Raw genomic sequence first — 23392 nt, 5'->3', positions numbered from 1 at the left:
GTTCTCTGGAGAGTAGGCTGGGAGAAGGAAGACTTTTTATTTTCTGGTCTAAATACTGCTTTAAAAATAACAATAGTCCTTTTTTAGGTGGTAAAGATAGAAGTCTTCCATGAACACTATCATATGTTTAAGTGAAAGCAACATACTTTTAAAAAATATATGAAATTACGTATTTATATGTGTTGTTTGTGTACCTTCTTCATATATATAGACATAACAAAAATAAGAATGCATTATATTCTTCTATAATCAGTCTTTTTGACTTAGTATGTCAAACATTTTTTTATGTACCATAAATCAATAAGCAGGAAATGGTAAATGGATGGACAATTGAATAGAGACCCCCCCCCCCAATGTTGATAGTGATCTTTTTTGGTAATGATATTATCTTTATCTTCATCTTAATATTGTCTACTTTTGCAGAGAACTGAGCTAACAGCATCGAGCATGCTTGGGATTCCCTCTCTCCTTTCTCTCTGCCTTTCCCCTGTGTGCTGTCTCTCCCAAATAAATAAATTTTAAAAATTAAAAAAAAAAAAAAAACTTAATTAAAAAGAATCATGTTCGGGGCGCCTGGGTGGCGCAGTCGGTTGAGCGTCCGACTTCAGCCAGGTCACGATCTCGCGGTCCGTGAGTTCGAGCCCCGCGTCGGGCTCTGGGCTGATGGCTCAGAGCCTGGAGCCTGTTTCCGATTCTGTGTCTCCCTCTCTCTCTGCCCCTCCCCCGTTCATGCTCTGTCTCTCTCTGTCCCAAAAATAAATAAACGTTGAAAAAAAAAAAAAAAGAATCATGTTCTTGGTAGAAAATATAAATGAAGTAGCACAATTCCTGGCATAGAGCTCCCCTCATTCCCCTCACATCATTTCTTCCTTTGAACCATCTCTGGGACACAGTCCCTCCTTCTCCACCTCCACTACCACACCTATTTCAGGAGAGTTCACTCCAGTGCCTCATACCTGAAGTGATTTCAACAGCCTCTCAACCTGACGCTCCAGCTCTAATGACTCACTTATCTAATCTACCCAAGATAAAAATGTAGACCTAATGTTAAACCATCACTTTGTTCATGCCTGATCACTCCCCTACACTCGCTTTCCACTGTCCCATATTTCTTCTCATGGTGGTCATTCCATAACCTGGTGTTCCTTTAACTCACAAGCCTTCGGTCCCTTTCCTCCTTGATGTACATAACATATCAGGCTTCAGCCACCTGCCCCTGCCCTATCTTGTGCTCTCCCAAACTGCTCCATCACTTTTTTGCTGGGAAAAGCTAATAACCCATCTTTCAAACTTCAGCTCCACTTCCATCTTCCCCACAAAGTTTGCTCAGGTAATTTCATCTTTCTTCCTATAACTCCTACTTACCTCAGTCAGAACCACACAGCTTAGTACCATAAGCTTTTTGTGTCAGTCTTATCTCTCCAAATGGAACATAAATGCTTAGAAAGCAAGCTTGTGTCTTAATGCTTGTTCTGTCTCCCCTAGCACATAAGGCATATTTATCAGATAAAGAAACAAGCATGGATTACTTTAGTTTCACAATAATAGGTTTATTAATCTGATGTCAACTCAGACCATTAATAATTACTTCTCAAGAGACTGTGAAATGGTAGGTAAAGTGCAAGAGACATTAATTACAAGGTTACTAAGAAAATAGGTATCCCTTGGTACTTTCATACTATCCCATATAATAAATGCATTTTTAGCTACCCAGGTAGAGCTGATCAGAAAAGGTAGCCACGTTATGCTTCCAAATGGCATAAATCTTTATTTATACCACTGATGTATAGGCCCTTTAAGATATACAAAGAACTTACTCTCCTTAGGAGTTACTGATATACAGTTTAGCTTCATAAACAGGGATCATAACCCTCATAGTGCCTGACAGAATGGCTTTTACACAGTAGGAAGCAAATGGGAAACTTACAGTTAACTCCTATCAAAATACTTTAAAATTCTCAACAAATGTTTTAAAATAGTCAGTGGATACCAAAAAATGGCTGGTACTTACACATCTCCAGGAAAGTCATTGTGTTATCAATTTCCCATTTGCTATTATCTTAATAGCTATTATCGAAATTGAAATACTTCGGTCAGAAATAACTATAATATAAATGCAGGGTTGCAGGGAAATTGGAAATCATCAATGACTCATACAAACAAACATTAAATGTTAGGAACTCAAAAATCTTGATCACTCATTCAAATAGTAACTAAGTACCTATTCTGTGCCAGACTCCAGGCTGGTTCACATGGTACAATCTCTTGCTTTCACAGGATGAGGAAACCAAGACCCAAAAGAATAGAATTGTTTATGCAATCACAGAGAAAATTCAGTGGCAAAGCAGGGTAAAAGCCTACTCATAATTCATCAGTTTTTGTTACAAACCACACTAATATATCTTGCTACTTTTAACATTTTCAAGTAACACATATTTTGATTAAAACATAGATTCATATCAGAAAAACCTACTAATCTAAAAATTAAATCCGCAAAAATAACAGTTTAGACTTGCAAAACAGTTACAAAAAGCTAAAGACTAAGACTTGTGGTAAATGTGAGGCCTCGATCTAAACATCATTTTATTACTATATAGCACTTTTGACTTCTAATGTCATGATTAAAAAATTAATTATGCAAAAATAACAGATTCACACAGTGTAACGTCTTAAGTCCCTCCTGCCTTCTATATAGCTTGCTGGAACGTAGTTCCACCTTCTCCCCACTAAGTCACTGTATTCTAGGTGTGGCACAATTTTGAACCAGCTTGCTTACCTGCAGATACCAGGACAACAGCTGTAAACAAACTCATCTCTTCATCACTAAGTTGGAGGGCATTTAGCTTCTCACTAAATTCAAACATAGAGTTTAGCAGATCCCCTGCTCCCATTGAGTGTAAATCATCGACACTATATTTCTTTCCACTTAAAAAGGTGACAGTACGCTCCTTTGCATCAAATAATGATGCAAACCGTACCATTAAAACCTGGAAAAAGAAAAAGACTTAAGTGTATTTGAAGGAGTACTAAGAAGTAATTCAGTATTCAAGTCAGTTAAGAAACATCCTACATATGGGGTGCCTGGGTGGCTCAGTTGGTTAAGCATCCATCTTCGGCTCAGGTCATGATCTCACAGTTCGTGGGTTCAAAGCGCACATCGGGCCCTGTGCTGACAGCTCAGAGCCTGGAGCCTGCTTTGGATTCTGTGTCTCCCTCTCTCTCTGCCCCTCCCCAGCTCGCACTCTGTCTCTCTCTCTCAGAAATAAACAAACGTTAAAAAATAATTTTTTTTTAATTAAAAAAACAGCCTACATATAAAAGAAGGTTGTAAAAGAAAAACCTAGCTTATTTTTACCCAAAACCATTTCCTTAAGGCAAATTCTCTACCAAAGCAATAAATATCCGAAGAAGCACATCAAAAAAATTCCAGCCACTAGTGGCAAAACACTTCAGTCCTGTGATACTCTGAAACTCTATTAATAAAAATTCTGAAATGCAAATACAAAATTAACGTAGGCAATAATGCCAAGAAATCTGAAACTGGGCCTTGGCCAAAGGCATTAAACTTTTTAAACTACCAAGTATATCACATGGTACCTAAATCATAAGTAAAAAGAACAATATTTTAATGCAACACTTGGGGACATCAAAACACCAAATGCAGCCAAGGCAAATGTAGCAGATACACTCTAATTAGACTATTTCAAGAAACCATAACCCAAAGAGACAATACACAAAACTATAACAGAAGTGTTCCAGACACCAAGTCGTAATTCAAACCCAAAACAAATCAGTCAACAACTGCTTACCTACAGCAGTCCCTCCCCTCCCCTATAGTAAATGGTGGCATCTATGCCACATACTTCTCTCAAAACCAGAGGAATACTGAACAAATACCTCCCCTTTGCAAATCCCCCAAAGACCTGTTTTACTCAAGACAATTCAAAAGAGAATGAACCTTTTATGAAGATGGCTCTAATTCTATTTTTTTAAGTTTTTATTTATTTACTTGAAAGAGAGAGCAAACAAGCAGGGGAGGGGCAGAGGGAAAGGGGGAGAGAGAGAATCCTAAGCAGGCTTTGCACCATCAGCACGGAGACCAACGTGGTGGGGCTCAAACCCATGAACCGTGAGATCATGACCTGAGCCAAAACCAAGAGTCAGGTGTTTAAGCCACTAAGCCACCCAAGCGCCCCAAGACAGCTCTAACTCTAGAATACAGCAATCCCAAAACAAATCACAAGGTGAAAAGAACACTAGTCTTGAAGTCTGGGATCTGTGTTCTGGAGTTGTGTTAGGAATTTATTGGTAATCCAAGAAAAATCTCTTCACCTCTCTGAGCCACAGTCACCTAACCTCAAAAATGAGTAAACTGAACTTCATCACTGACATCCCTCTAAGATTCAGAGTTTAAATCTTAACTCTAATGTTTTCCAAAAATCCTAACCTAATGGTTTTACTTTTAAACTATACCATAGCTATTTTATTAATGAGTATGGCTCCTCCATTCCAGTCCAGGTGCCCCAGAAAATAGGACCTAAGGCAAAAGTTTATGTGGGGTGTGCACTACCCCATGTGAAAAGAGAACTGAGGAAAAAGGAAGTAAGACTAAGAAGGAAAAAAAGAAAATATCAGAGGATGTATTACTGAGCTGGCCACCACTCAATATCGTTAACAACTGACAGCTCAGTCTTATGGGACCAGCAGGGAAGAGACAAAATATATCCCCTGGGTCTCTTACCCACTAATTAGATTCAGCCCACTAGACACCACCTTCCCACCCACCACTCTACATTTTGGAATAATGCTTAGGGAAGCTCTGAGGAAGTCCTGAGGCTCTTCACACCTCAGCAGCACCGGGAAAGCCCTGAGGAAGACAGGTCAGAGGCATCTAACTCAGCACAAAGAAAGGCACTCTGTCCTACTCCAGTTGGCAACCAACAGTGGCTGCCCCGCGCCTGGGCAGAATACATCACAGCAAGAGAAACTGGAGTAGAAAAAGTAGCCACAGATTCTGGATGAGGTGGAGAGGGTATGAAATAGCACGTAAGACATGTTTCACCCATCCCCCAAATATTCTATGATCTCCTAAAAGAGAAAAACCACATCCTATTTACTCCTTGTATTCTGTGCTGAAACACCGGGCTAGGCTCGGAGTAGGTATCTAGTAACACTCTGCAGAACCTGCCTGCAGTCCACGCTTGAAAGTAATACCGGATGAAGTCTGTATTCCGGGAGTACAGAGCAGTTTTATCTCAAGTCCTAAGAAACTCTGTATTTATCTCATCTCTTCCCAAGATCCTGAGATTGTTATTCTTTTGTTGGCACCTTCAGCCTCTAAACTATAAATACTTATTTAGAGAAGAATGAAAATGTCCGTGAGAATAAAATACCACCTACACCCTGCATCGATATTCCAGATAAATAAACCTACCTCAAAAGTCCCAGCCTTTAAAAGGTTGACCTGGTCATGCTGAGAGAGATCTCTGAATCCAGGAATACGCTTTGCGAACTCCACAACTTCTTTCACTGCTGGGGTGAAGCTCATTGAAAATTCCTCCCAGATTTCATGCCCAGATTTATGAGGATCCACATACGGAGACTTACTCATTGGACAAACCTAGTATGCACAAAACAGAAAAATTCTTCAATTGTGAGAGGTGGTAAAGAAACTTCAAAAGTAGCATCTCAATCTTTGGAAACCCCAATATGAAAAGAACTCTCAGACACAGGTGCTATCTACAAATATTAACATTTTCTCTTCTTGCTACTTGCCTTATGTGAGAAAGCCTCATGGCAACCTGGTTTAAGTGCCAATTAACTTATCATAAAAGAGGCAGCCTAAGCTATTTCAAAAAACCTGTTGCACAGGTTTAAAACTTTATTTTGTAACACTGCTGCCACCTTATGCTGGTTTTATGATTTTCAAACAAATTCACACATACTTGATTGTCAATCCTATTCATTAGTGATAGCAGATACTATAATTACCATTTCTTAGATGAGGAAATGAGACTCTAAGCGGTTTAATGATTTATCCGAATACAGCTAGAAGTCACAGGCCTAGAACCCAAGCCCAACATTTACTTAATATTTCAAACTCACTTTTTTCTAAATCACACAATTACAATGTTACAATTTCAAAGAAGGGAAAATAGTGAGATGCCTCACTTTTTTAAAAAGGTCATTGACCATTTATTTCATAAACACTGGTATGACTACTGGCCCCCACTTGTTCAACTAGAAAACAATGATGAGAGATACAAAGGGCACCTTCTAAATAAGGATTGGTGAGGAAAAACTGGGAAGCCAAAGAGAAGAACACTAAAAAGATTATGATGGGAATGCAAGCTAGTGCAGCCATTCTGGAAAACAGTATGGAGATTCCTCAAAAAACTAAAAATAGAACTACCCTACGACCCAGCAATTGCACTACTGGTGTTTATCCAAGGGATACAGGTGTGCTGTTTCGAAGGGACACATGCACCCCCATGTTTATAGCAGCACTATCAACAATAGCCAAAGTATGCAAAGAGCCTAAATGTCCATTGATGGATGAATGGATAAAGAAGATGTGGTATATATATACAACGGAGTATTACTCTGCAATCAAAAAGAATAAAATCTTGCCATTTGCAACTATGTGGATGGAACTGGAGGGTATTATGCTAAGTGAAGTTAGTCCGAGAAAGACAAAAATCATATGACTTCACTCATATGAGGACTTTAAGAGACAAAACAGATGAACATAAGGGAAGGGAAACAAAAATAATATAAAAACAGGGAGGGGGACAAAACAGAAGAGACTCATAGAGAACAAACTGAGGGTTACAGGAGGGGTTGTGGGAGGGGGGATGGGCTAAACAGGTAAAGGGCACTAAGGAATCTACTGAAATCATTGTTGCACTATATGGTAACTAATTTGGATGTAAATTTAAAAAAATACAACGAGGTAAAATTTAAAAAATAGGAAAAAAATAAATAAAATAAAAAGATTATGAAATTCACTGCATACTCTATTAGTAAAATCAGCCTTTAAATTTTTGCTAAATCCATAGGCAATCCAGGAATGGGATGATTCTATAACCATGGAGAACACCACAAAATTAGAACCTAAGTGCTTACAGATGTTTCCCTCCTAAGGCAGCCCGTAAGTCTAATAAAATATAAGGTCACTTTTAAGATCCATGGAATCAAATACTTGCAAGTGACAAGAAAATTCTAACAAAAGAATTGGGGTAGAGTCAGCTATTTTGAAAATGAAAAAAGAAGACTTTAATTACCTGGATAGAAAATACCAAGCCTATATCAAAGGACCTAATGGTTTAAACTGGAAATGGTGTGGTACTTCTGTTTCTGATGAAATTTTGGCTGAATATAAATACTGTACTTTCATGTAAACTGTTGTATTTTATTAAAATTAAAAAAAAACTTGAATTTTATAAATAACATTAAATCATCTCCTAAATAACACTAACTCATTTCCTAAGATAAAGTCTGAGAAAATCCATAGAAACCAGTGTATTAAATTAAAATATTCCTAAATTTTCAAACAGTAAAACATCTATCCATGTCCTATACTCAAAACTTTTTGCACTATAATGGTTAAAGAAAACTTCTTCCCTAAAAATCAAAGGATTACTGGGGCACCTAGATGGCTCAGTTGGTTAAGTGTCCGACTTCAGCTCAGGTCATGATCTCGCAGTTTGTGAGTCTGAGCCCCACATCGGGCTCCGTGCAGCTCAGAGCCTGGAGCCTGCTTTGAATTCTTTGTCTTCTTCTCTCTCTCTCCACCCCTCCCCTGCTCATGCTCTGTCTCTCTCTCCCTCTCAAAAATGAATAAACTTAGAAGAAAAAAATTTTTTTGAATAAAAAAAAAAAAATGAAATCAAAGGATTACTAACTTTAGCAAGCTAAATTGATCTGCCCTTTGAGAAAATCCCAAAGCTAGTAGGGTAGTGATTAATCAGAATACTTAAATTTTGAAAGGTATTTCTAAGAATTAAAGGAACAATTCTAAGGGCACCTGGGTGGCTCAGTCGGTTGAGCTTCTGACTTTGGCTCAGGTCATGATCTTGAGATCCGGGAGTTCGAGCCTGGAGTTAGGCTCTGTGCTGACAGCTCGGAGCCTGAAGCCTGCTTTGGATTCTGTGTCTCCCTCTCTCTCTGCCCCACCCCTACTCACTCTCTCTCTCTCTCTCTCTCTCTCTCTCTCTCTCTCAAAAATAAATAAACATTAAAAATTTTAAAAAAAAAAGGGCCAATTCTACATGACCCACATTTTACATAAAATCCTAATCCCAATCCTCGTATCAATCAAATCACATGCCTGTACCTAGTTCTGTGTGAAATTAGGTCATTCAACAAATGATGTTTATTAGAACTATTTGAACTAAAATACTACACAAAATTGATTGTATAAATCTCAGGTTCTCTGACACCACCCCTGCCCCTCAAGTTGATATATTCCCCCCAAAATAAAAGAAAACCTTCAAAGCTTTCCTTGATGCAAATAGGGCAAAAAAACAAACAAACAAACAAACAGATTTCACTATACCAGATGCATTCTCCCTCCAGTGTTGCACAGGTAACTATTCTTGTTCTCATTCTGAGAAAATCCATCTATCGAAACTCTATCACATACTCGTTGAGTATAAGCATTGGAGAAGTTCATACAATGTCCATTTGCAATACAAATGGCATGCCCATTTGGGTAATGCATTATGTTCCTCCCTTTGTACTGTCCATTGAGGTGCTGTTGGCTCTCACTACATGGAAAATGACTGCTAAGCCCACTGCCACAATGGTCATGATTTAAATTATATTGCTCCATGCTCTTGGGAATCCGTTCTCTCTGAGGCTGCATGGTGTCTGCTGAGTTTTCTCGCTGCTCTTGATTATACATAAAGGTATCCTTGTGCGCTCTGGTCACCATGCCAATCACTTCATCCTTTGCAAAATCAGAAGAGGGAGAAGAGCTTTTGATGTTTTCTTGTTCCAGCTGGGGCTTGGGTCGCAGCTGTTCCTGGGCTGGTAAGGCTGTCTGTTCATGATGTTCTAATGTATCATTCTGCAAATGACCACTGAACTGGCTGTTCATCATGGTCTTCATCGCACTTTGCATTTCAATTAGCATCCTCTGTTTTTCGCGCTTAGGAATACGACCAAACCGAACAGCTATTGAAGAAAAAAATGTTTAAGGTCTATATTCTAAATAAGACCTGTTTATACAAAAGAATAGCACAAAACTGTCTCTAATAGCTATGGCCTCTAGTGATACAAGTAAAGAGTATCTGTATGTCTCTGGCCCAAATTATTCTAAACTTGCTGGTTATGTTTTTGATACACCATAAGAAATAGAGGGGAAATTTTGTCCATTTTTCTCCCAAAACAAAGCTAAGAGAAGATCTATTAGGTCCTGGGTATTTTATAAGCAATCTAAGAAATCTGAAATTAACTAATGAAAATCACATTGAAGCAGTCAGCATTACTATACAGCACCTATTAATAAGGCTGAAGGCTCTGTTTTTAAGAAGGCACATGGGATTCAGCTACCCACAGACATTAATGTTAATGAAACCTAGTAGGTACAAGCATTCCTTGAACACCTGACCTTTGTCAATTCATTCTGTAACCCTATTCTCAAGACCCAACTATTAAATGGTTTGTTCTCCTTTTCCAGCTTCTTAAAAAAGAAAATCTTTAAAAAAAAATTTTTTTTAATTAAAAAAACACAATCAAGAGAAAGGCAGTTATTGAAAACTTGGACTTTAATTGAAATCAATAAAATAAATAAAAATTAAATAATGCATCCTCCATTATTTTAGAGGTGAGTCTTAAAATGTGTTGTGTCTCCAACATTCCTATCCCTGAGGAGTAGAACATAAAAGCTTTCTAGTCTAATATTTATACAGAGATAATAAAAATCCAATATATCCACCCGGCAAGAAAGCCTTCCTAATCTAATTGTAGCCTCTGACATTATTGCTATAGTGGACAGTTTTCTCATGTTCAACGCTCTAACTCTACTCCTTCACAAATGATTGCCATTTTTATTCTTTTGAGGAAATCACAATATCCACCAACTTTGCATTAATATTTCCAGTAATATAAAAAAAATTTTTAGGCAAATTAAATCCAAAACATCAATTGCTGAAATCCATTACTCACGAAGCTCTTTATTACAAACAGTATTTGTGTAATGTATTAGAGTAACCTAAGGGATTGCTTAAGTGACCCTTCCCTAGATAAATATCAGGTCTTTCTTTGCAATTCTTAATTAATCCTACTAAACTAGTCCCTCGGAAAACCTCATACTCTTCTGTTATGTTACTTAGAACTGAATGAGACTATCCAAACGTGATTTCCCTAAGCATAAGAGTCAAATTTCCCAGTGATGTCATCCACGGAAAATACTAATAATCCTGAAAATTAACTTTTATTTTTTATGGGAATGGATCATGCCAGAATTTAGCAACCACCTCCACACCAGACCCTACTGTTTCTTTCAATTTTGCATCTCCTTTCAATACATTCAGACCTGTCCCTAAAAGCACATTATCATCTTAGGGCTGAGAAAGTCATAGAGATAATTCACATAGGAGAAATGGGTTCCTCAGAAATGCTAAAAAATCAAGGAGAAAGAGCCAAGGATTCCTATACCAAGAAAAACGAATTCTTTTTTAGGAAAAAAGTATTCAAACTGTATACAAAAAAGTCTTTTATAAGAAGCCCCAAAAAGAGAGCCAAAAGCTGTTTCCAGGGTGATAATGCTAAAATTTGACTTTAATGAATTTGGCATCTTACAAGGTATCAAAATGTGTTTTTCTAAAATCTGCTTCACTCTAAGCACAAGAAGGCCACTGGTAACTGGCCTACAGGTCTGGTTTATGCTGAGGAGTAAAAAGCCTAGCTCCATATGTTTTAAGAAGAGCACTCATTAAAGTGGGAACATACCATCTCTCGACATTCCAACAGACAGACACTTCTTGAAGCGACACTGCTGACATCTGTTTCTATTCATTCTCATTATAGAACAGTTTTCATTCTTCAGGCACTTCTTGTACTGGATGTTTTGCTGAATGCTTCTCCGAAAGAAACCCTAAGAACAAAGGAGATGTATTCATTCATTTAAAAACATCCAGATGGGCTCCTTGTAAGCACACCCCCTCACAACTAACAAGCATTTCACTAGCTACCTGGGAAATAATTTGCGCTTAGAACACAGGGGTACAGAACACTGACACACAGAATTTAAATGGATTCTTACTGGTATTAGTAAGCACCTATGCCTACTAGCCCAATAAAACTCTTCTGCTCCTTCCCTTTGGAGAACCTTGGAGCTTGCCAAGCACCTCTTTACTACACTTCATGCTGTTACCAGTCCCTGCCACAAACCACATTTTCCAGCCCAAACTTCAATTACATACAAATCCCAAAACTCTTAAAACATGAATGACTGATTTTTAAAGAGTTGACAGAGAAATGTGTTCCACAGGTGTAATTCCCTCACTAGAACCAAGGATTACATTAGTAGAGCTGTGTCTTTCCTGGATCATTACCTGATGACACTAGCAAAGTCTACTTACAAGTGCCGGATATTTCTGGCAACTTGTTAGCAATAGGTAAGTGTGACACCACACCACCCACAGAGCAACTAATGATCCAAGGAAAGACCGTTCCCAGCTCTATGGCTACAAATAACTATCTTTACTACACAAACAGTTTAAGCACATGCTCTGTGATAGGTCTTCCAAGATCTCCAGCTTCATGTTCCCAGGAAGAACAGAAAAGTCAAGAACACAATTACCAAGATTTTAAGTTGCAGTTTCCTTGAGTATCATAATTAACCACACATTTCATGAATCTGTTAGTAATTTTGAAATACAACATTTTTACACTTTATTACTTCAATATTATACTTAGATACCAGAATATCTGAACTAGACAAATCTCTAAAAGGGTGTGGAACAATTATGTGTATTTATCAAAGATACACAGACTCATTTGCTTGTACTTTTTGTTTCTCTAGCCGTAAAGTGAGAACAATGACTGCTCTACAATTACTTCACATTGTTATAAAAATTTTATAAACAGTAAAACAGTATTTACAGAATGTTTAAAACAGTGGAAAAATGCTACTTCTATATAAAATACTGACTAGTCTTGTGAAATGACCCAGCCATTAAGGGCTACCAAACTCACAATTCATTCAGAGCCACCCTAGAAAATATATCTTCTTCCATCACGTATATTCATTATCTTGCTCACCCATCATATCTTGCCAAATTGGATTCTTGCTTCTGGCAAGAGCAAATGTCTTGGTCATATTAATTTTTGATACTCAGGAGAACGAACTGGGCCAGATTTTCAAAAAAGAGGGAAAGATTCCCTGGATATAAGTAGGAGGTATAAACTATCTCACTTGGAATTAGCGGACACTCTAACCAAGAAATATTCACTTGAACTTAAAAATGAGGTTTCCCAAGTAATCAATTTATATTCAAGATTCTTTTAGTCATTTGGCATTACTTCTCAAGATACCACATTTTTACAAGTATTGTAGGAGTTATTCCCAACTGCTAATATCTGACCTATCAGAAAGTCATCATATTTGAGGAGACCTATTCAAAGCTTGGTTTAAACTCAGTTCCAACAAGCAGTGCCTTGTCATTTTTGCTCCCTATTTCCCCACCACCTGGAACAGTGCCTGATGCATTAGAGAATACACAATTTGTGTACTCGGTTTCATACCCTAAGTGAAAGAGCAAATTTATTTTGATCAAAATCCTAAAGAAAAAAGAAATACTTTTACTGCTGAATATATTTTTCAAAACAAGTTATGTTCATATACTACTTAAAATGCTTAAAAATGTAAGAGTAGCTGCTGACTTCTCATCATCCCAGGTTATCAACTGTGGAAACTGACAAACCTAACTCCAATTTCTTTATTCCCAGAATCAGTAGCTTACCTTACAGCCTTCACAAGCATGAACTCCATAGTGGAATCCTGATGCCACATCCCCACAGACTTTACACAGTAGAACCATGCCACTAAATTCTAAGACACAAACAGATATAAAAGTATAAAGCTGGAAGAAAAACTTCAACCGTTTGCTTTCTTTCCAACTGATTCCAGTTTATTTTATTCAATTTGTAAGTACTTTAAAAAGATACAAAATCTACTTTTATAATGCAAAAATATCTTTACACTAAATTACCAAAAGAAATCTTAGTGTTCTTTTAAATCACAGTTTATGGGGGGCACCTAGCTCAGTCGGTTAAGCATCCCGCTCTTGGTTTCAGCTCAGGTCATGATCTCACAGTTCATGAGATGGAGCCCCGTGTCAGCTTCTGCCTCTGATAGTGTGGAGCCTGCTTAGGATTCTCTCTCCTCCCCTCTCTGCCTCTCCCCCACTTGCTCTGTCTCAAAATAAATAAATAAAATTTAAATAGAACACAATTTATGGGACTGCCAGAAATATCTGAGAGCTGGTTTTTTCCTTTCCTGATGATTTTAAGCATACACTGAAATTTTGTTAAGGGTAGAGTTACTTTTACACCATATATGCAACCAGAACTAAAAACAATTCTCCTCAGTAAGAATTAAAAAGTCATACAAAAAAGTCAATTAGCAGAAGGTGCAAACAGATGTCTCCACAGGCTGTTGTACAATACTAAGTTCGATTCACCTTACAGGCACCATTCCTCCCCTGTATCAGCCAGTCTTACCTCCACACTCACTCAGGGGTCCAAATTCCACCACTCATTTGGTTATCCCAATGCTGCTTTGTTTTCTAATTCCAAATGTTCCTAGCTCCAACTTCATGAAAGCAAACCCCTTCCTACAACAAGTAAGTACTCTGTTCTAGAAACCGGATTCAGTACCAAGAGTCCAGAAGAAAGGCAACTGTGAAAATGTGGTAAAAGGAGCTACCCTCGAGGAAACACAGGCAGAGTGCATAGCCACGTACCTTGTTCTGTGTCAAGAACGAATTATGACAGCCCTAGGCTGTAACGTTTAAAATCATCACTGATTTCTTCTCTAACTACTAAACTATGATTACCCAAAAGAGGGTGAAATTACACTCAAATGAAAAACTGATCAAATAAGCCCCACCTGCAATTAATGGCACCAACCCTTGAAAACTAAAGTCACTTACTTGTCACTCCACTGTGACTCTTTGTCATCCCCGGTGCACTCGACTTGGTTGTTTTCATAGAACAATCTATTCGATCATTCTTCAGGATGCCTTCAATACTGGAGAGATCACCATTTTTGGGATTTCCGTTGTTATCAGAATTAGAGCTATTCGGAGAAGATGGGACAGAAGAGGAGGAGGACTGGAAACTGTTCTCAGAACCCTCACTGTGACAAGAGGCAGGGCTAGAGGCTGAGCTGGAAGAACTGATATAGGCAATCACACCTCCTAGAAAAAGACGGGAGAATTCAGATTAATTAGATACACAATATGTTTTCTCCTTTTTGAAATCTGAACAGTAAAATCACTAACCTTAGAAACAGGTTGCTGACTAAATGTCAGTTGACCCAAAAAGGAGAAAGTAACTTATTTCCTTATTACCTACTATTAATTCTTCCTGCTTCCACAAAGTTCAAAGAACATATCACTTCCACAGATTCAAAAAATGAAAAGGCTCTCGCTGGCTTAGTTATTCTGAACACAGAAAGATCTGAACCTAAAGCCTTTCATTTTCCAGTTTTTTTTCTAAAAGGAATGAAAAACCTTCCTGAGTGACTACACAGGTTAGAGTGAACAATCTGTTTCATCCATGAAGAAATCTATTTCTAGTCCTCTCTTTGCCTCCTTCATTATATCTTTATGTGACACAACCCTAGAAACAATGACTTCAGCATTTGCCTCCCCCAGCACTTGGCTAAAACATAGGTTAACCAAAAACAGATAGAATACTTGGAACTCCAGATAATTTATGTCAAAATGGGAAACTTTTCATCCTTTTGCTACCAGAATCTTTGTTTTGATGCTGAAGACTTCTACCACTATCCACTGATCACCAGTTCCATGCTCTCCCTTCTCCACCTGTTTCTGCCACTAGATTTGCAGACACACTTACCTGTAAACAGCTCTTAAGGAATCCAGACTCGCCACTTGTTCTTCTGACTCGCTACTTACAATAAATGTTAAAGAGGCTGAAAGAATGCATGCTATAAGAGAATAACATTAAGGCTGATGCTAATTCTCTCTCCACAGAGCTACTCTCAAAATACCATTCACAACTTCACCAATATAACCTCCACAACCCCTGTGAAAACTGGCCTTGCCCGCTTAGAGACTGTAAACCTCCCACATTAAGAAGTAAGATTTAAAATTCTTTTTAGGGTATAATTTCAAACATCTTCCTTCAAAGATGCAAAGTGCTGCAAAAGTAATCTCATAGCCAAATATATTATTTTTCCAAGTCGCAGGCCAAACAACTAATTCTTATCTCTTCTGCCAAGATCTGTGGTTTCTTTTCCTCTTTCCTCTATCATCAACAAACATTTGTGGGCTTTTTCATTGTGATATAAAGGTAAAATTATCTCTTCTATCACTGTCTTGAACTCTTAAACAAACCTGTTTACCTGTTTCCATCTCTTTCTCACCTAGACCATAAGCACCTAGGTGCAGGTACACAGTGTCTCTTAATTCTCTATACATGCTTTACAGGTAATAAGCCTGCCATAGATATTTTTAAGACCTACTTCTCTGCCTTTCTGAAGCCCACATTTAATAACATGGACAGATCCCAAACAGCATAAAGCATTACTAGGAAGTCATAAGCAAAACAAGGCATTTCTGACAACAATCTAACTATACAGAGTAATAAGTGGAGAGTTCTACACGTTACCTAAGTAACAACTGCAATTTAAGTACTCACTCTGAAATAAAAACCTTCTCTGAGATGTGATTCCCCGATCTTTTTATTTTTAGATAACAGCCACACTTTATAAGTCAACACACGCACACACGCACACACACACACACACAAAATATGCTGAGGCCAAACCAATTTCAAAGACAAAGACATTTCCATCTACAGAAAATTTAAAAATGGGCAGAGGAATATTGAGTCACTTTTAGTCTGTAGTGTTGAAATAAGGTACCAGACGTGTAGTTAAGTACCAATTAAACATACCCAGAATGGGAAGCTCCTGAGAAGTAAAGCAAAACCATTACTCTTAGGGATTTTGGTCACAACCCAAAAGAGAAGTTAAAATGGCACCTACTATGCCAGGAAAAACCGAAGAGTTTACTATACACAAATGCAACTAAATGTACTTGAATTTTAAAGACAAAAATATAAATAATGTGGAGAATTCCATCCACTTTTCCATTCACTAAGCACATGCCTGCCATGAGTCTTGAAGCTGGAGGAGTGACTGTTCTTTCTAGACTAACCCACCTCCCAGATGTTCTCTTGGCATGTGCTTATCTTTCCAGAGCGAAACCAGAGCTTTATGATTACTATTAGAGCTGCAATGTGTTCCCCACCTATAAACCAGTCATTCTCAAAGTGTGATCCCTGGATGAAGGGCTTCAGCATCACCTACAAATCTGTTAGAAATCCAAGTTCTCATGTCCCACTGTAGATCTACTCAATCAGAAACTTTAATCAACCTCTTGGTGATACTGATACACAATAAAGCTGTTACACAGTAAAACTGGGACTGTCACAAGCCAATGTCTTTACCTGTGCTCAATGGAAGAAAATACAACCAAGGGTAATCTTAGTAAGAGAAATTTCATCTACTGCTAATTTTGAAAGCTCCTAAGAAACCAAATATAAAGGAGGAAAGCTTCCTAACTCTGAGTTTATTCTCATAAACTCATATGTAAAATATGTATCATCAGAACAACCTGGTGCTTTTTCAAAATACATGTTTCCAAGGCCCTGCAGAAACTAGAGAAGACCCCTCAGGAATGAGCATTTTTAATTTTTAACAAGTTCCCTAGGTAATTTGTTTCAATGTTGAAGTTTAGGAATAGCTACAATCACTGAATTAAAGCACAAATTGGTTCATAGTTTTTAAAGTTGATGTTTTCATTGACATAACTGCCTAAATACCCTTAATACATTGTGAATCCAGAGAGAAACAATTTTAACTTGGAAAGCTAGCAAATGTCGTATTACTGGGTAAAACCATGTTTTCATAAAACTTTAGAAGTTCATATCCGAAATTCCAAGTGTTAGCAAACTGCTACTTTTTTCACGTGTGTACACCCAGAATTGAATCCAAAGGAAAATATTAGTCTTCAATAAATTCCCAGAGGAAGGTCTCACAGCTATTTGTCTCATTTAAAGTACTACCACTTTCGGGGCGCCTGGGTGGCACAGTCGGTTAAGCGTCCGACTTCAGCCAGGTCACGATCTCGCGGTCCGTGAGTTCGAGCCCCGCGTCAGGCTATGGGCTGATGGCTCAGAGCCTGGAGCCTGTTTCCGATTCTGTGTCTCCCTCTCTCTCTGCCCCTCCCCCGTTCATGCTCTGTCTCTCTCTGTCCCAAAAATAAATAAACCTTGAAAAAAAAAAAAATTTAAAGTACTACCACTTTAGGCGGTAAATTCGCTTCCTTACATCTAAAGATGACGCAACATGAGAAACTAATAGTTTTCCTTAAAGTAACACTTTCTTGGGACCAGCATTTGAGAGAGCCATGTATGTTCACAAGGTCTTCTGACTACCTCACCTTAGAAATAAATTTGCAGAAATCAGAGCTATCCCTAATGGCTGGGCAATGGAAGGAATTAAAGCACTGACTGGGAAGGTATTGTTATTAACTACACAAAATGCACCTTCCTTTCAAAACCTCCAAAATCAAACCTAAGAAAAATTACTGAGCTAGTATCAGTCCAGTTAACATCCAATTCCTATCTTTAGGGAGTTTAACATTCATTTATGACAAGCATTTGTGCCAGGCACCATGGTATCAAAGATGACCCATCTAGAAGCAGCTACATTCTCCTAGCAAGACCTTCGACACTGATTTAGCTGTCTTAGCATCTACTCTTGCTACCAGACACCAACCTACTGTCCAGATGGTTAGTAACCCAAATGGGTTACATTTTAATTTCCAAGAGAGTAATACTAATCTAATAGTTCCTCAGCCTAATGAAGGGAAGTGAAAACTACAAGTCACAAAGTACCTACCAAATGCCAAGAATAAAATGACACAATTTCATGTCACATTTCAACCTCACAAGAATTAACTTCCATTATCCCATTTTTCACATGAGGAACTTAGAACCCAGAGAGGTTTAATATAAATACAGCTGCTAAGTGGCAGAGCCAGGAGTAGAGACCCAGGCCAGAATACAGGCTATCATTTCTTACTGTGAAGACCTGGGCAAGCAAGTCACTTTCGTTCTCTCTAAATCTGAGTTACCTTCTATATAAATGGGCATATCTGCCAGCTTTATTACAAGATTAAAATGAAGTGTAGTGTTCATACAAGGTGATTATTAAAGAGGTTTTTACACATAAGGTTTTTGATGATAATGCAAGAAAGGTAAAATCCCCGAACCAGCAAGTCCCAACACTTCCAGAAACAGGCAGAATGTACTTCTTAGATGCCTCAAGCTAAAATTAGCTGAGACAGTCTTCTCTATTTTTAGCTGGGAAAAAAAAAAAAAAAAATCCCTGGAGCTGAGCCAGGTTCCCAGGCAAGGGCTTACCCAGTGGTCAACTTCAGACAAGCTAGAAGTCAATATCTAATTTTATACTGCTGGGAAGCACTTACTGTTGGCCATATATTGGGGTTTTCTTACCCCAATTCTAGGCTTGCCCATCACCAAAACCCTCCCACTCCCACTGCCCACCATCCTATAAAGTATGCTTGAGTTCAACTCATGACCGTGCCTTGTGACTTAGAATGAAACCATCAAGAAGTTTTGGTTTTCTCATTTTAAAAGTAGGTTACTAACAATTTCTACTCACAAGATGGTAAAATAGATCTAATTGAAGCACTAAACTTCCCATTGTGTCCTGAGTGTCAGGGCTCCAGAGAACAGCATGGTCCCTTCCCTAAAAAGCCCTGTAGACCAACTGAAGAAAGAGCTGTGTTAACCATTCATTCCAGTGCAATGTGAGAGCACTGTTTCATATAAATTACTGTGAACCACTGAGGATCACACAAGAGTACTACAGAAGGCAAAGATCAAGAGGGGCAAACAAAGCTAGGGGACAATAAGTAGGGTCTTGAAACACATGCAAATTATTAAATGACGTACCATGTAAAGAGATTTAAGAAAACCAAAAATGGGGTGACTGAAAAATCGGATCTTATTTTGCAAAACTGTATTTTTGTCTCCATGCAAATTGCTAGGGTGGGGGGCACTAGTGTAATCTAGTGTCTGGCGAAAAAATAGATTGACTAGCAAAAAGATTAAAAGACAGGAATGATGAAATTAGGAGGCTCTACTGCCACCCATCCTTTTCCACCAGCGATGACCCTCTACCATTACAAACCAAGTGGATCCATCTCCTTCACCCCCAAGAAGACAGGACCACCAAGTTGTGCATATACCACAAATGCTATGTGGACTTAAACCTAATAAGGCATAAAGTAGCTTGTGCTCCCCAAGTGGACTTTCTGGATTCAAAATCTGGCTCCATCACTTGCCTGGATAAGTTAATTAACTACAATCGACTTAGCCCTTCATCTTCAAATGGTGACAACAGTACCTTCATAAAATTAACATGAGGTGTCAAAGCAGTAACATATGTAAAGGACCTGGCACATAGTATGTACCTGACATTTACTGGTGATTATTATTTTACCATCATACTGAAGAGTTCAATCAGAAGTGTTCAAAGAAAACTAACCCTCCCTATCCTTTCTTCTTTCCTTTAATTCTGAATGTGGTATATGGACCCAGTGGTGTCCCTGTAGGTTATTTCTACACTACCTTCAGAATCCCTTAACTCCGTTGACTAGTCAAGCAACCTCCTACTTCCGAGTCTTCCCATGATCTTGATTTTTCTCTCTCCAAGTGACTTCTTTCCCATTACCTCTCTCTGACATTTTCTTTCTAACTTAGGAGAAATACAGATTTGTAAAAACAAGAATGAACCATGTGGGAATGTTTTCCTAATTCTTAAAATGTGAGTTACAGCCAAGGTTATGAAGTTTGTGCAGTGAGTTATTTAAAGAACCTGGTATACTCACTCAGGATCTGTGACAAAAACGTATGGAGTCAATTTCTGCCACTTCACTATTTCACATCTACATTAGTCATGGATAAGACAGAGACACAGTATGTTATGAATTATAGGACAGTTAGATGAAATGGTCACTAGTTGAATGTGTATTCACCAGGGATGGGTCAGAGGTGTGCCACACAGCACCCGATTTGGCTCAGCCCTGGTCAACATTTACAACCTGAAGGAAGTTAAAGGGAAAGCTTATCAATTCTCCCTCCCTCTAACAGATATATGGCAGAAATTGTTAGTATACTGGATAATACCTTGAGAAAGGTTGAACATGAAGCCAAAAGGAACAAGAGAAAATAAGGTCACTGCAAATTCCTCAACTTCAGGTCAATTATCTGCACAACGGAGGAAACCTAGCTTCAAAACAGTTCGCGTGAAAAGGTTCTAGTTTACTGCAAGGTTACTGTGAGTCAGCAAAGCGAATAAGCCACAAAAGCTCAGCCTGCCAGAGAATTCATTTGCAGCAGAATCCAAAACTCGGAACTTGGTAACGTTCCAACCGTTTCCGCAGGAGGCTATTCACTACTGGGCGCTACAGCCCAAAGGGCAACAAGGATGATGATCAAAACAACACAGAGCAAGGACCAAGTAATGAGAACTGAAAACGGAACGAGTGGGGTGGTATGTTGACTGGGGTGGTTGGTATGTTCAACAGTCACCCAAAGGAAGTTTTATTATTTGTAGCTCTGAAAGGCAAGATTAAGATCAGTGATACTGTTCCAGGAAGGTTCAAACCAGACAAAAACTTTCTAGTCACCTGAGCTAGCCCACCTTATGAGGCTGCAAAGCTGGAAAAATTCATTCAGGCTAAAGGCTGGCTTAAAATAAGTTCAATCCGGTAATTTCTAAATTCTTATCAAGCAAAAGCTAAATTCCATGAGAGCTACCCAATTTTTAAAAAATATTCTCAAAAGGTAAGCAGACTCAGAGGTAAACACAGAAAACACTTTATTTTTACTGTTGGTGGAAAACTCAAAACACGTTGGTCTTCGAGGCATGGGTTTTAGCGCACATAATAACTTAAAAAACATAAACTGGCTTCTTCTGTAACCTCACCGGCTTCAGGCGTGAGGGTCATCATTGAGGGCAGACAGAAGGCCAGAAGGGAATACGGTATTGTTCTCTGGCATTGTAACAGGAAATGTAACCAAAATACTGATAAAGCCAAATTCTGTTTCTCAGGTTCAAGAAAGGTCGGCAACCAATGCGTTTAAAAAAATTAACTGAAATAAACAATGACCAGCCTTTCATAAAGTCTGGGACTCACTTAGGATCACCTGAGTCATCCTGACCCTACGTGATCTGAATGATTAGCTATGGGTGTGATCTACAGGCTCCCAGCCCTAGGGGATCGTCGAGACATTTTTATGACTTAGGGTGTGTAAGATAGGTCACGTCCTAGAGCAAACCATTTTTCTTGGAAATAGTGAAGCAGCACCACAAGGGCGAGTGCCGTTCCAAGTGCACGGCGTTGCTCGACATCGAAGCACCTCAGAGCTCTTTTAAGGCGTCTCACGTTGGGAAGCACGAAGCCTTCCCCGAGGAACCTTTCTCGGCCAACGGTGCGCCCTGACCCCGCACTTCTTCCTCAGCATCCGCAAGGTCTGCTGCGGGTGCGTCTGCCCGGCCCCGGCTCCGCGCGTCGGGGTCACCTCCCAGACGCGAAAGCGGCAGCGGGGGCACTGCGGCGTCCGCGCCCGCCTCGGGACCGCCCGGGCGCGAGGTTCACCGCACGCGCACGCGCGGCCTCCTCCGCAGTGTGCAACCCCGCGGGGGAGGAAGGAATCGCGGCCACGTCACAGCCCGGAGGGTTCCAAGGGGGCGGGGCCTCCCGGAAGGCTGCGGCACTCCCCGCCGGCGCGCGCGCGCACCCGCCCCCACGTGTCCCTGCGGCCCCGGGGAATGTGGGTCACCGAGCCGAGCGGCCTCACGTGTCCCCGCCCGCCGCCGCCGCCTCAGCGCCCATTATGTAATGCCGCGTCACGCGCCCGCCCAGCCAACCGGCGCCCGCGCGCCGCCGAACGTAAACACAGCGCGCACGTGGCTCGCGCGGCCGGGCCATGTGAGGGGGGGGCCGGGCCGGCGCCGCCGGGCCGCGCTGCGGCGTTGCAGGGAGCTAGGAGGGCGGCCGTGGAGCGGCCCCGGGGGCGACGCGGGAACCGGGCGCGAGCCAGTACGCACCGCGCAGCAGCCCACCCTACCAGCCCTGGGGCCACCCCCTGCCGCCGCCCCCCGAAGTGCCCCAGCGGGCTCCGATCACCCCTTCCGCCGTGCCCCCAACCTCCGCAGTCCTGCTCTTACCCGCATTCACCTCCATGGTGCCCTCCGGGAGGGGACAGAAGCTGCCCGCTTCCCGCAGAGGTGGCAGCGCCGCCTCCGCCTCAGCGCCGCTCCGCCCCGGGCTGGAGGCAGCGGTGGTCGCTGAGCCCCCTCATGGGCAGGGCGGTCGGGACGCCCGGAACCCGGGCCCCGCGGCCGGAGAGCGGGCTGCAGTGAGAAAGGGCGGCGGCGGCCGGCGAGCGGCGCTCCTCGCGGAGTCCCTGACAACAAAAGCGGCGGCGCGGCGGCTTCCTGCAGCCAGCGCACCGCGGCGGCGAGGGCGGCTGACGGGGAGGGCAGCTGCGACCATGTGACCCGCGCACACACCCCCTCCCTCCGCCCGCCCCTCTGCCGGCCGCAGCGGCGACTCCGCCCCCTCGCTGCCGCCTGCTCTCGCCTTCCCTCGTTTCTCGCTTCTTTCCTTCGTCCCCCTACCCCCCTTCCCCTTCCCCCCCCCCAAATCCTTTCTCTTCTTTCCCCTCTTCCTTCTCCTCCAGGCTGACCTTCCCGCCACGGATTGGGAGCACCCCCCGTCACGTCCCCCTCCTAACCCCCCACATGACACCTCGGGTCACCTCCGATTGCTACCAAGGACCGCCCCGAGGCGCGGAACAGACCGGCCTTTGCGGACCCGGGGCCTCACCTCCCTGCAGGTCCTGCTCTCTCACCCGACAGCCCGTTAAACGCTGGAGTCTTTGAGGGTAGATCCCATTTTTCTTCACTCTGCACCCCCTGGGTTATTTCTTCCAATCGCATGGCTTAAATGGACCTGTGTTCTGAGGACTGCCAGATTTACACTTCAAACAGAGACCTCTCTGAGCTCCAGATTTCTACTTTCAGCAGCCC

At 40.8% G+C, this 23392-nt stretch overlaps 1 protein-coding gene across 1 annotated transcript in view; it reads right to left on the bottom strand.

The window, feature by feature from the left end:
* Window positions 1-22870, bottom strand: part of NR1D2 (nuclear receptor subfamily 1 group D member 2) — a 29873-nt gene extending 7003 nt beyond the window's left edge. The window contains exons 1-7 of the mRNA XM_045436308.1: window positions 22529-22870; window positions 14163-14429; window positions 12972-13060; window positions 10957-11101; window positions 8558-9177; window positions 5435-5620; window positions 2777-2987 (exon numbers count right to left, since the gene is read on the bottom strand). Of these exons, the coding sequence (XP_045292264.1) occupies window positions 2777-2987; window positions 5435-5620; window positions 8558-9177; window positions 10957-11101; window positions 12972-13060; window positions 14163-14429; window positions 22529-22544 (1534 nt within the window). The 5' untranslated portion in view covers window positions 22545-22870. The remainder of the gene's footprint in view (window positions 1-2776; window positions 2988-5434; window positions 5621-8557; window positions 9178-10956; window positions 11102-12971; window positions 13061-14162; window positions 14430-22528) is intronic.
* Window positions 22871-23392: the final 522 nt, after the last annotated feature.

This window comes from Leopardus geoffroyi, chromosome C2, assembly GCF_018350155.1.
Source record: "Leopardus geoffroyi isolate Oge1 chromosome C2, O.geoffroyi_Oge1_pat1.0, whole genome shotgun sequence".
Taxonomy (NCBI): domain Eukaryota; kingdom Metazoa; phylum Chordata; class Mammalia; order Carnivora; family Felidae; genus Leopardus; species Leopardus geoffroyi.
The sequence above is the reverse complement of the archived record's forward strand: the minus strand, read 5'-3'. Positions and strand labels throughout refer to the sequence as shown.